Source organism: Rosa rugosa, chromosome 1, assembly GCF_958449725.1.
Source record: "Rosa rugosa chromosome 1, drRosRugo1.1, whole genome shotgun sequence".
NCBI lineage: Eukaryota > Viridiplantae > Streptophyta > Magnoliopsida > Rosales > Rosaceae > Rosa > Rosa rugosa.
In genome coordinates, this window is record NC_084820.1 from 15,391,270 (window position 1) to 15,404,347 (window position 13,078).

A 13,078-nucleotide genomic window follows, 5' to 3' on the forward strand; every position below is an offset into this window, starting at 1 on the left:
ATATTCTCTTTTCTAGGTCTGCTTTTTGATTGAGATTCTTTCCTTTGTAGAACAATGAACCTCTTTTCCTCGGTACTGATTACTGAACTACTGATCATTTCAAGAGTAGCTGGCAGTTGATTGCAACTGACCGTGGGCTAGCTCCTCAAAAAAGATTGGATCATGGGCTATAAATTTAGTTCTATTAGAGGGAATAACAATACCATTGATTTTGTTACTAGTATGTGAACAAATTTATTAGGAATGTCACTTTGGTTTAGTAATATATGAATAATGTAAAACGAGTGTGATAATTTTATTGTCATTGAAGAAATTACACATTTTTTTATTCCATTTCATATAATTAAGAAAGAAATTTTTAGGTCTAAAACTAAAAGGAAACAAGGGATTCACGTGAGTCCTCAAAAGATTCATGTGAGTCCTCTAGAAAGTAGCAGCAGAAGCTTCCTTTTGACGACAAAGCTTAGCATAGCATAACATGCACGCGCGATAGCTAAAGAGCAGGCCAGAAACATGAGATTATTGCATGCCGTTTAGCTTTTTCTCCAACACTTCTGAACAAATTTGTCCCATCATATGGTAGAAGGCCATGAGATCAGATACTTGCTCAAAGGACATTTTCGCCATCACGTTCCTTGCTAGTTTTTCTCTCCCCTCATTCAATTTCAGTCTCTCTATGTAGGAACCTGAATTCCTCACTGTTGCACCCATTTGCTTCAATCTATTCTGCTGTTGTAAACTCAACGCTGCGTTTGACTGTAAACATATGGTATATCAAAGCCAATTTCAAAGACCAGACCACACTAAACCAAGAAAAATAACAATGAGTAAAACGAATTGAAGCAATTAAAACCTCAAGGAATTCTGCCCCGGCTTCGAGTTCTGATTCTTTGATTGAATGCATCATACTACGACCAGTAGTATATAAGTGTCTGGCAATTGAGAAACTCCTTACTATCCTGTCTCTCTTTATCTCCACTGCGCTGTCAAGCTTTAAAGGCAACTGTGACGGTACTGATGATGAGGAGCTTAAGCTATTAAGCTTCTTCTGGTAAGCCACTGCTGCTTTGACAAATTCCTGCAAAGATAGATGCATTTGTTGCAATATTTAATCTCGATTGATGTCTGAATAATGATAAAAGTAAAGAAGAGATTGCGCGAGATTGGACCTTATAGGCAGATGGGCAACCAGGGTAATCAAATTGGTCAGAATCGGGCATTCTCATTCTTTCGGGATGGAATTGGAGTCCCATAATAAACTTACCTTGGTCGGGATTATAAGCATCCGGATCATAGAAGGCTTCGATCAAACCATCTCTTGCAAAAGCCATTGGCAGAAAACGGTGTGCCAATCTCTTAACACCTTGATGGTGATAACTATTAACCCGAATCTCCAACTTGCCTCTCTCGTTAATATGTTCCTCCTTAAACCAATGGTGCAAAGGAGTATCGTCAACCACCTCAACCTCATGTCTATGTCCGTCGTAGTCGTCGTAATTCATATGTTGAACCTTATTCTCATCGATCTTGGAGTTCTTAGAGAGCTCGGTTTCTATATCCTGGTAAAGGGTACCTCCACATGCAACATTTAAGACTTGTGAACCTCTGCATATTCCCAAGTAGGGTATGTTCCTCTCGAGGCAAAGCTTGGCCAGCCTCAGCTCGATTGAATCTTTCTCCTTATCGATGGCCGTGTCGCTTACATGAAGCCTCCTGATTTCTTCCAGTTCTTCCTCGGAAACGCCGTCGTCGCCGCCGCTTTGGTAAAGAGAGGGATCAATATCCTCTCCTTCACAAAGCAAAACTCCATGAATCGGCTCGAAGCTCTCCAATAACATATGCACCCCATTTACTCGGGGAACAATTACTGGTACTGCACCATACCTTATTATAAGATCGAGATGATATTCACCTGACATTTCAATTCATACACATATATAAATCGATCAATTCATAATTACGTAAAGAATTGCAACAAATGGATATTCAAATACACATGTAAGTACGTACCCACAAAATCTACGAACTTGTTCTTGCGAACCGTACGTCTAGAGACGATGAGAACGCGAGGAAGGATCACAGACAGATCAGAATACATGGTTATCTATATGTTCTTGATACTGATATTGATCAATGCTTTGATTTTGCAGAATATATCGAAAAGCAAAGTAGAAGTAGGTAGCTAGAGATCGTAAACAAGTTGTATATCGTTTACTAAATATTATTGTACTGAGAGGATAAGAGAGCCAGAGAGATCACGTACGCACTACTAGAAAAATGGCTACTAGCCACCCCCCTTTTGGATACACTTTATCAACCATGTCATTTGATACAGCAAATGACACCCTTTTGTATTTGTGGTATTATTTGTTTTATGAGTACTGCTAACTGTGACAAAATAAAAAACATAATCGACAAAATGCTTTACAAAAAATACAAATTTGAATAAACACAAACATCCGTATTCATTGCTAAATAAAGGGCTAAATTAATGTATTATTATTTAATTTTTAGATAAACATCTTATATAGATATGGTTAAGGGTGTGAAGTAATGTTAACAAACCACTCTTTTACATTTAATTTATCCAAATTTACAAATTAATCATCCCTTGTTTGCAACAGTAGTTGAAATACGCCAAAATATATTATTTTTGACCTTTTTTCTATATAAAATTTATAAAGAGATTTTCCTATTAATAATTAATTTATCCAAATTTACAAATTAATCATTCCTTGTTTGCAGCAGTATTGGAAATAAGCCAAAAATAATATTTTTGACCTTTTTTCTATTTAACATTTTATTAGAGCTTTTTCTATTAATAATTTAATACACATACTTGCAAATTAACTACAGATATATATAGGTACTCAATGCACTACCATTTTTTGCACACTAGTATCCGTATTCATAGTTCATTAGCCATGGATTTCTGTATGAAGGCATAGCAAAATGTAGTTGATTTTTTGGACCGTTTTAAGATAATAAATTCACATTTATATATGTTCCATATAAAAAACAAACAAATTTCTCATTAACCACGGGAAACCGTAGTTGATGTTGATTAACACATAAAAGAGTATCCAATATGATTTGTATTTACGTATGAAAAGGATTTCCATATATATCCAATGTGTATCCAAGGCTTTAGTTTTTTATTTTATTTTATTTAATCATCCAATGACTTTATATAATCATAACAATTCCAGATTGAATTATCCATATATAGTATCGATCAGCATGTGAACTGGAGTAGTCCTTATCAACTTCTATTTCTTCAATTTCCCGCTTGTACGCCCAAAAAGAAAAAAAGAAAAAACAAGAACACGAAAGAGAGTGGGAACAAAAGGAATTTAGGCGGGACGATTGGCGCCTGATAAGAGCCCCAATCCCTCAAACCTCGCTAATCGATTAGATTAAAAGGGCGTTCTGCTTTTCACTGACCAAGGAAGCATAGGGAAGTAGAGGTTTGGCTACTGCTCTTCTCTTAAACCCGAATTTGTTCATGTTCCCTCTCGTGCACTTGTCTTCATTTTTTGACTGATTTTGGGTATGTCTTGCGCTTAATCGCTTATGATCGATCTTTGTTTGTTTTGCAGGGTTTGCGAAATCGACATGGCTGGGTTTTTAGGAAGCGGGTTCGTGTGCTTTTAGGTAGTATTTTTTACTTGTATGTGCCATTTTTGGTCTTATCGTGCTTGGGAATAACGTCTTTGGGTTCTCTACATGTGGGTTGTTCTTGCTTGGTTTTATCTTCTTGCTATTCTTAGCATTTACGGGTTTTCATGAAAATGCATGTGCTATTCTTTTAATACAAATAAGTTGTACAGTGTAAGGAGTTAATTTGCGTGTTTGAGGGGGAAAAGTCAGTAACTTATGATTAAATAGCATGCTTGATTTCAGCATATCAAATGGTTTGGTTTATTGTTTAGTAGTTTATGTACTTTGATAATATCTAAATTCGAATGAATTAGTGCCAAAGCAATATGCTTTGTTCTAGCTAGAAGTAATTTATGGATCACACAGAGGATGGTGACCATCAACAAGAGGAACCGGTCTCAAAAGAGAATGAATCAGTCAACAGGGACACGAACCTATATATGCTAGTTTGGCTCATGAATATGTAAGTTAGTCTATACTTTTACTTATTTTCCATTTTATTGACTAGAAATTTTGATGTGTTATCTTTATATAATATGTACCGTCCTTTGAATTGCACAAGAACTTCTGCATGGTAAAAAGCCAGATAGATGGGAATTGTTCAAATTAACACACCAAAAGGCAGGAACTCAAGAGCCAATTGATGCAGCAGGTGCAAAAGCAATTGTAAGTGCTATATGAAATATTAATGTTTATTTAACAAATATGAGACTAGTGCTATTCTTGAATTTATAATATAATATTTACATTTTGTAGGCGGATTTTGAAGAGGCCGAACAAAAGAGGCTAAGCATGAATCAACACATCACTGCTCCAGAAATCCGTGAAGAAATGTATGCTGAGGTTCTTGGTAAGGAGAAGGGAAACTGAGTAAGGGGTCTTGGAGCTGGGGTTACTTGGGATGAAGTTCCTGGAATTCATGTGGAAGAGCGAGATGTTTCAAAGGAAGTGCAACTCTTGCGAGAGCGTTTAGAAGCACAAACCAAAGAGGCACAAGAGAGGGAAGCACGTCTGATGGATGAATTACAAAGGAAAATGGCCGAACAAACAAAAAAAATGGAAGAAATGCTTGAAGTAAGGTGTGTAGGCATGGCGGTCCAAAAAATGGGAGAGATGTTTAAACAATGTGGAATATCGGTGGATACATAAGAAGATATGGAGCAAACAATGTCTCAATTTGCTCAGCACATTTCTCAAAGGCCGTCAAATGTGATTTTTTCACCAAATGATGATGTTTACCGCTCCACATTGCCATTTGAATGTGCTGATATGCAGACGGATTGAAGACATTGCTTGAAGATGGTGGTCGCTCGTTCAACTCTATCGGAAGTAGTTTGATATTACAATAAAGATTTTCGTATTAGTATTTCCATTTTCTAGTCATTTGAGATTTCGGACTAATTTTAATTCTTGTCTTTTGTTAGTTTAAAGTTTAAACTTTGTAGATTTTATTATAAATATATTTTCTTTAGAATATTAATGGTTATGCCTCATTGTTATTATTATTTTTTTAATTCCCTGAAAATTAGAATGATTTGGATATAATTTATTTATATTAAAATTACTGATTTTCATAATATTTTTTTAAATATAAAATTTAAACGATACCGATGTCGTAGTGTATCCATTGCTTAATACACATGGATAATTATCTGTAATTCTGGATAAATTAATATTATACAAAAAATATAATATTAAATAAAGTATAACGTATTTTGTATACGTATAAAAGTATTTATGTATTTTGGTAAATATGAAATAGAAAATAAAAGAAAATGAGGAGAGAGAAAGAAAATAAAAATTAATGCAGTAAAAAAGAAAAGAAAAATGGGAGATACTGAAGTCTTAAGCGTGGCTTTTGGTTAGTGGAACCTGCGATAGAGAATACCCTTTTTCATTCCGTGGCTGCACCGTACCCAATGAGTTTTAGATACCCTTATTTGTATCATTTGAAGCAAAAGATACAGAAAAAAATCTGTATTCTATGAGCCTTTTGCTAGTAGTGACGTCTTCTATTTTAAAGATGATCAACATGTAAAATGTCTTTTATATTTGTGATCAACATGGGAAAGAGAAAAAAGAAAAGTCTCGTTTTTTTTGTATTACGTAGTCTTGGGGCCGCATACATCTCACTGAGACACTGCCTAGCTAGCTTCCAGGTTAATTGGTTGAATCAACTGTGTTAAACAGCGACAAGCGTGGTCCGTGGCCCACCATTGTACCGATACTGTCTCAATTGGTCTTATACATGTGACCCGCTACCAGGAAAAGAATTGCAATAGCTAAATGATGGTGTGCAATATCGGTCAGCCATAGACCTCCAGTTACTGAATCTAATCCTCCACGAAAAGTAAGAAATTCCGCATATTTTGACCAATTCAAGGTGAAAAATGGGGTCGCTCCCTCAGCAAAACTGGGATAAAGTTGAGCCAAAAGATCCCGATTCAAGATAAATTCATGAGGAAGTGGAATCTCTTTAGGATCTACTCCAGCGTTTAGAAATTGGTTAATTGGTAACGATACGTGTACTTGATGCCCCGCCCAACCAAGAGACCCAAGGCCTAATAGCCCTGCTAAATGGTGATTCAACATAGATTCTACATCTTGGAACCAAGCCAATTTCGGAGCAGCTTTGTGATAATGGAACCAACCCGCAAAAAGCATTAAGGCAGCAAAGACCAATGCACCAATTGCAGTACAATAGAGTTGTAATTCACTAGTTATTCCACCTGCTCGCCAAAGCTGAAAAAACCCAGAGGTTATTTGTATTCCTCGGAAACCCCCGCCTACATCACCATTCAATATTTCTTGACCCACTATTGGCCAAACCACCTGGGCACTAGGTCCAATGTGAGTAGGATCACTTAGCCATGCTTCATAATTGGAAAAAAGAGCACCGTGGAAATACATATCACTCAGCACCATTGTTCCTATACTGTCCCAACTTAACCACCCATTAGGTGTTGGGTTTTAATCACAAAAGGCCTCGGTACAATTGGGTGTGATCCACCCACTTATAAGTTATATTTTATTTGTCACTTTGCCAATGTGAGATATTTCCTCTCCAACACGCCCCCTCACGTGCAACCTAGCTCTAGGTCTGCACGTGAAATTAATTAATCCAAATTCCCACTTTGGAAATTGGGACACAAGCCTCATATCAGAGACTTGGTCAATACAATCCAAGGCCCACATCGGACACTTGGTAACAATCCAATCGGAATATTCCAATGGCAATATAAGGAACCCAAATTCGGGCCCATGACAATTGGAGACGCAATTGGAGAGAGACCCGCTCTGATACTATGTTAAACAACGACAAGCGTGGCTCGTGACCCACCATTGTACCGATACTGTCCCAACTTAACCACCCGTTAGGTGTTGGGTTTTAATCACAAAAGACCTCGGTACAATTAGGTAAGAGCCACCCACTTATAAGTTATATTTTATTTGTCACTTTTCCAATGTGAGATATTTCCTCTCCAACAAACAACTCATATAGTCCATATCCATTTCATGTTGCAAATAAGTATTATATGTGTAGGTAACAACTAATTCAATTTAAGATCTAAACCAATTCCAAAAACCTATCCACTTTAGAGGATTTGCAGTGGATATCCTTTATTTGTTCGTCAAGTCTTGGAAAAGTAAACAGTGTAAACTTACGAGCTTATAATCTTATATATGTACTTGATAAAATCATTTTTAAAATTTAAACTTATGAGCTCATTCAGGGAACATTTTTATATAAAAGGTATATCTTGTGGGATTTTCGGCCTGAATCCGTAGGCAAAAGAGGCTCTAAATTAAGCAAGCAATAGTATGTGTCACCTGGTTACACTACAATTCGTGACATGTGTGAAATTTGAAAAAAGAGCTTGAATTTCCTCAAACATTATGTCTTACAGTACAAAAGCACGGTTCAAATGAAGTTAAGAAATGAGGATGTTTCTCTATTGTTCCAAGAGTAATATGGATCATCTTTCCGGCATATCTTCAAAAAAGCAAGCAGTGCTGACGTCCATGGCCTTGCACATTGGGCACTCTCATTTCATTCTCCTCCTCCCATTTTGGAGAATATTTTCATGATCGTACTTAATAGTTAAAATTTTTTTTCTTGTTTCTTCTAAAGAAAAAATTAAGTGACATAATTATTTTTTTTTATCTTCATTTTTTATAATCAAAACAGAATACGCATATAGTATATACCTTACTAGCTATAGGATGAGATCGTTGATTTAGGTAAATGAGTCCTAGAAACTATTCGAATGTCTAAATAGGATGTGATCGTTGATATAAGGGTGTCATAATATCTGTTGTGTAGGCACTATCAGAGGCACTATTTGTTTTTGTTATTCCCAAAATGCGGGCACTATTTATTTGGTATGTGCTCTAGTTCTTATCCACACTTAGCAACACAGTGCATCACTATATCACGATAGACAACAAATTTACACCGACCTGATTACAGTCGACAATACTTTTTCTATCTACTGGAAAAATAACATGGCATTGCTCAAGAAAACACAACTTGATTTATACTGTGGGAATTTGTATGAACTTCTCTTATGCCTTTTACTTTGGGGCCTAAGGCAAACACTTCAAAGAAGTGTCTTATTTGTTGCAAATAAGATGGTTTTACTTTTGCAGCCAGCTTCATATAGTTTTCATTTCTTTATTCTCCGCTAGTTTCTTGGATTTTTTTTGGATTAACCTATCAAAATTCATGAACTTCCTAAAATGCATGAGCAGTATGCATAAACCTCTTCTCATCGGTGTAATTACTGTAGGGATGCTCTCAAGTTTTTTGGTTTATGAACAACAACACAACTCTGTGAGACTAATGAAAATACTGGAGGCAACACAACTCTGTGAGACTAATGAAAGGCAAACAAAATTTATTTCTACCACGGTTTCCCTGCTTTGTTCGGACCGGAACATTATAACTTCATACTTCCTAAAGTAATGAAACTTTAGTATAGTTCATTATTTGCTATTATCATTTTTCGATTTCTGATATATCAAAGGAATGAAATTTTGTAATTGGTAGAGATCAAATTGCAATTCTTTTCTTTCAATCATGTATTGCACCTCTGACAATGAAGTCCGACTTTGCTTTTGTAATATCATTACAGTTCCCATTTACTTTTGTTAACTAATCAAAAAAAAAAAAAAAAAACCACTTTCGTTAAAAGGCTTCACCTTAATCTTGTGCCAAATATGGTTTTGTTACGGTGAATACTTTCATTCAGAGCATATTCTTTCAGAATACTTGACTTTTCTCAAGCTTGAATGCCCCCCCCTAATGCCTACTACATAGGAGGAACTCCAGTATAGCTTCAAATAGTTAAGTAGTTTAAGACTAGTTTCTGACTTGCAGTCATTTTCTTCATAAGAAACCCAACAAACCTTGATCAACTATGCATGACCATGAGTGATAATATTCACACTCTTTTTTTTTTAAACTTACTATTCACACTCCGTTTTCTATCAAAATTACCAAGTCGAGACGATGATGTAAGGAAAAAAAGTTAAACATCATCTACTGATGTAGATTCAATGGAACCGGGTGTGATGGTACCCTCCATCTGTATGGAATATCTGATCAAGGCCATCACAACTTGGCTAAATCTCCTCATATGTAGGAAAATTTTGAGAGAATTCCAATCATCCTACAAATACATTCACCAATTCAAAACACGAGTATTCAGAGTTACAAAAGGACTTTTCATTTTTAACAGAAATTAGTATAACTAAATGCAGTAGTCTAGCTATTCCTATCAAATCAAGAAAAAAATGTTGAACAAACTCTTGCAAAAGTTCTTGACTAAATGTGGGATTCTTGTTTTCATTTTTGTTGGTTGGAATTCCAATAGAGGCAAAATTTCATACCTTCGCCCTGGATTTGAGCAGCTCTTTAATTAGCATCTTCAGAGTAAATGTGTGCACGTTTGAGCTTTCATTACGTTTATTCACCATGAAGAAACTTCTGTCTCTTAACGAAAAACATACCTGTACCGTTTTCACTTCATGTATAGCCTCTCTAACTGATCTTGAATTGGCATTAGCACCGCAGATGCCTTCTTGGGAGCAGAATGAGTTTACCTCCAGCTGCCTGCCTTCCTCTGACAGAGAGCTCCGATGGTTGAGAGATAGATCTTCTTGGTGGCTGTGCATAATGTGACCACTCTTGTTAATATTTACAAGAGAAAAAGCACAAAAAAAAAAATGTTGTATTGCTTAATGAGCTCCAAGAACAATATCTTATATAATGAAGGAAAATTACCAACTTTGGGAAGATGCTGCCTTCTCGAAGATATAGCTAGCTGTGTATTGATCAAACTCTGTGTTAAACAGCGACAACTCTGTGTTAAACAGCGACAAGCGTGACCTGTGGTCCACCATTGTACCGATATTGTCCCAACTTAACCACTCGATAGGTGTTGGGTTTTAATCACAAAAGGTCTCGGTACAATTGAGTAAGAGCCACCCACTTATAAGTTATAAGTTATATTTTATTTGTCACTTTTCCAATGTGGGATATTTCCTCTCCAACACGCCCCCTCACGTGCAACCTAGCTCTAGGTCTGCACGTGAAATTAATGAATCCAATTCCCACATTGGAAATTGGGACACAAGCCTCATATCGGAGACTTGGTCAATACAATCCAAGGCCCACATCGGACACTTGGTAACAATCCGATCGGAATTTTTCCGATGGCAATATAAGGAACCCAAATTCGGGCCCATGATAATTGGAGACGTAACTGGAGAGGGACCCGCTTTGATACCATGTTAAACAGCGACAAGCGTGACCTGTGGTCCACCATTGTACCGATATTGTCCCAACTTAACCACCCGATAGGTGTTGGGTTTTAATCACAAAAGACCTCGGTACAATTGAGTAAGAGCCACCCACTTATAAGTTATAAGTTATATTTTATTTGTCACTTTTCCAATGTGGGATATTTCCTCTCCAACACTCTGTGACCATTGCAATCACATAATTAAGTCACACCTCTCTTGAACGATCTTTCCTTCATCCACAAATGGTTGAAACAAGCATAGTTTCAATTATCATGAAATGCTGCAGAGATAAAGAGCAAAAGAGGGTCAATATTTTTTGAAATGCTGCAAACCTGATATATTAGCAACTCCTGCATGCAATCCAACAAAAATGCTGGAGACAACTATCAGTAAGATGCTTCCAACAACCTCAACTGGCCACATCAGGATTCTCAAACCAGCAATGGGGATGCAAGCTACTTCAAGAAATGGACCTTCTCGACTAATCAGATAGCGGATCAGCCGATACCATCCCTTAACCAGTGTATAGAGGAATATCCACCATTAGCCCTAATACACCAAATATAGTGCATGCTGGCACATGAATCAACCTACAAGAGAACTCACATATGTGATGTGAGATTACATTGGCTCTCAAATCTTGTCAATTTCTCCGCCATACATCACTAAATTATGAATCAATTTCACTAAAATTATTAACCCTGCTTCTACAAATTGCTCTACAGCATCAATCTCATCTCTGCAGGATTGAGTGATATACAAGCAGATACAACATGCATTGACATTAGAGCCTGACTGATGAGTAAGTTCTTTGAAGATAAGATGGTTCTGAATTAAGTAACTGTAGAAATACGTACATGCTCAGCATTGACAAAATCTAGCAGGATCGATCCCATCTGCTATAACAAAGTCAAAGAAAAGAAACTAGTCCATAACAATGGGGACACTTGTCTTTCCACATCCACCGCTGCACACACAGACACACCAGTTTCAATTGGTGATGTCAACGGTTTTCTAATCACATGATTCACAACTCCATACTTTAACACATGATGCTGATCGAATACATATAGTTGAAACTGAAAGGAATTCCTCATTACATAAAAAATACTAATAAACATTGCATCATTCAAGCTTCTCGTACAATTTAAACTTGAGCAATTCTGCTGGATTTACACATACTAACACTGCCTCAGGGTTTGACACCCAAAATTCCTGAAAATCCGAAAAGCTGGATAAGATGTAAGGATGCTAAAACCCAACAACCCTTTACAAATGCTAAAACCCAAGCTGTTAATTTTTCCAAATTGTCCATTATGTTAATCTTAATCGAAGTAATAAACAAGGAGGTCACTAAATCTGATGCTACTATATGGCTGGCCAATTAAGTCCATTCTCTACGCCAACTTGGTGATTACAGAACACAACATCAAGCAAAACAACAAAATTACATCCCATATAAACTGAGTGAGAGCGAGTTAGCTTACGGGTCGGGTCCGAAACGAGCACGAGATTTCGCCACGTGTCCAAGAATTCCATGGGCTACCGGATTCCACACGTGCGCCATTTTCTCATACGTGCTAAAGGCTGAAGGGGACCCACTTAAATTTTCCCTCCTCCTTCAAATCCTTCGTCGCTATATAAAGCTTGCCCCTCCACACAAAAATTCAAATCTCACAGACGCGGTCATAAACCAAAACCCTAACCACCACCACCACAACCGCAAACCATGTTATCGTCGGCGATTGTGATCCTCATCCTCTTCATCCTAGCCGTCGCTGCTTTGCTCCTCTTCTACTACCTCCGCCGCCTCCGATCACAACCTCTCCGTCAACCAGCCGCCGCCGCGCCTGTCCAGAGCTCACACTCTCGCCGCCGGCAAGTCTCTCCTGCGCCTTCCTCCGCCGGCCTCCTCCTCCCGCGCTTCAAATTTTCCGACCTGAAACGCCCCGGCTCCGTCACCGTCGGCGGAGACTGCGCGATTTGCCTGGCGGAGTTCGAGCCGGACCACGTGCTCCGCCTCCTCCCTCTCTGCCTCCACGCCTTCCACGTGGATTGCATCGACAGCTGGCTCGCCGGCGACTCGCTGATTTGTCCGGTTTGCCGCGCCGAGGTCTTCCGGTCCGACTCAGACCTCCTCCAGGCAGCCTCCGCCGGCGGAAGCTTCCGGCTGGCAATCGGCAGCGTCAGCCGCGGCCGGCGGCAAGACACGGCGGCGAATTCGAGCTCTCGAACTCACTCAATTCGCGGAGGTGAATTCGAGTATGTTGTGGATGAGGAGTGGGAGCTTCAACTGAGAGATGCGGTTCTTCTTCCTGTTCACGACGAAGGCGAGGATAACGAGATCGTCGCCGTCGTTATCGACAGTCAACCTCCGCCGTCTACGGCGCAAACTTTGGAGTATCAGAGCTCCTGCGGCATGATTTTCACAGGGAGCAGCCGTCGTTGGACGGAGTTATCCGAGGGACTGGAAATGATTTACCGGTGGCTATCCTGAAGTTGAGGTCAAAGAGATGGACTTAAACGACAGTCGTTCCCACTATACTACGACAACGTTTTAACCAGCGGTTAGATTTATGTGGAAGGAATTGTCCAGTGAAAGAAAAGAAGC

General features: G+C 38.3%; 3 protein-coding genes and 1 long non-coding RNA gene across 4 annotated transcripts; 2 read left to right on the top strand and 2 right to left on the bottom strand.

The window, feature by feature from the left end:
• Positions 1 to 271: 271 nt before the first annotated feature.
• On the bottom strand, positions 272 to 2,286 carry LOC133727362 (putative glutamine amidotransferase GAT1_2.1). Its single transcript, XM_062154955.1, has 4 exons — positions 2,011 to 2,286; positions 1,170 to 1,912; positions 854 to 1,078; positions 272 to 756 (listed from the first exon to the last, which is right to left on the bottom strand). Exons 1-4 carry the CDS (start codon positions 2,096 to 2,098, stop codon positions 520 to 522), a joined length of 1,293 nt encoding a protein of 430 aa, XP_062010939.1. The 5' UTR covers positions 2,099 to 2,286; the 3' UTR covers positions 272 to 519.
• A 704-nt stretch (positions 2,287 to 2,990) lies between these two features.
• LOC133727363 (uncharacterized) lies at positions 2,991 to 5,074 on the top strand. The gene is made up of 5 exons (XR_009855141.1): positions 2,991 to 3,467; positions 3,600 to 3,654; positions 4,027 to 4,123; positions 4,223 to 4,326; positions 4,417 to 5,074. It is a non-coding gene; the product is annotated as an uncharacterized LOC133727363 (long non-coding RNA).
• Positions 5,075 to 5,892: 818 nt separating this feature from the next.
• Positions 5,893 to 6,585, bottom strand: LOC133711248 (photosystem I P700 chlorophyll a apoprotein A1). Its single transcript, XM_062137423.1, has one exon. It carries the CDS (start codon positions 6,583 to 6,585, stop codon positions 5,893 to 5,895), a length of 693 nt encoding a protein of 230 aa, XP_061993407.1.
• Positions 6,586 to 12,196: 5,611 nt separating this feature from the next.
• LOC133711319 (E3 ubiquitin-protein ligase ATL4-like) lies at positions 12,197 to 12,964 on the top strand. Its single transcript, XM_062137479.1, has one exon. The coding sequence runs from the start codon at positions 12,197 to 12,199 to the stop codon at positions 12,962 to 12,964; it is 768 nt and encodes a 255-aa protein (XP_061993463.1).
• The last annotated feature ends 114 nt before the right edge of the window (positions 12,965 to 13,078 follow it).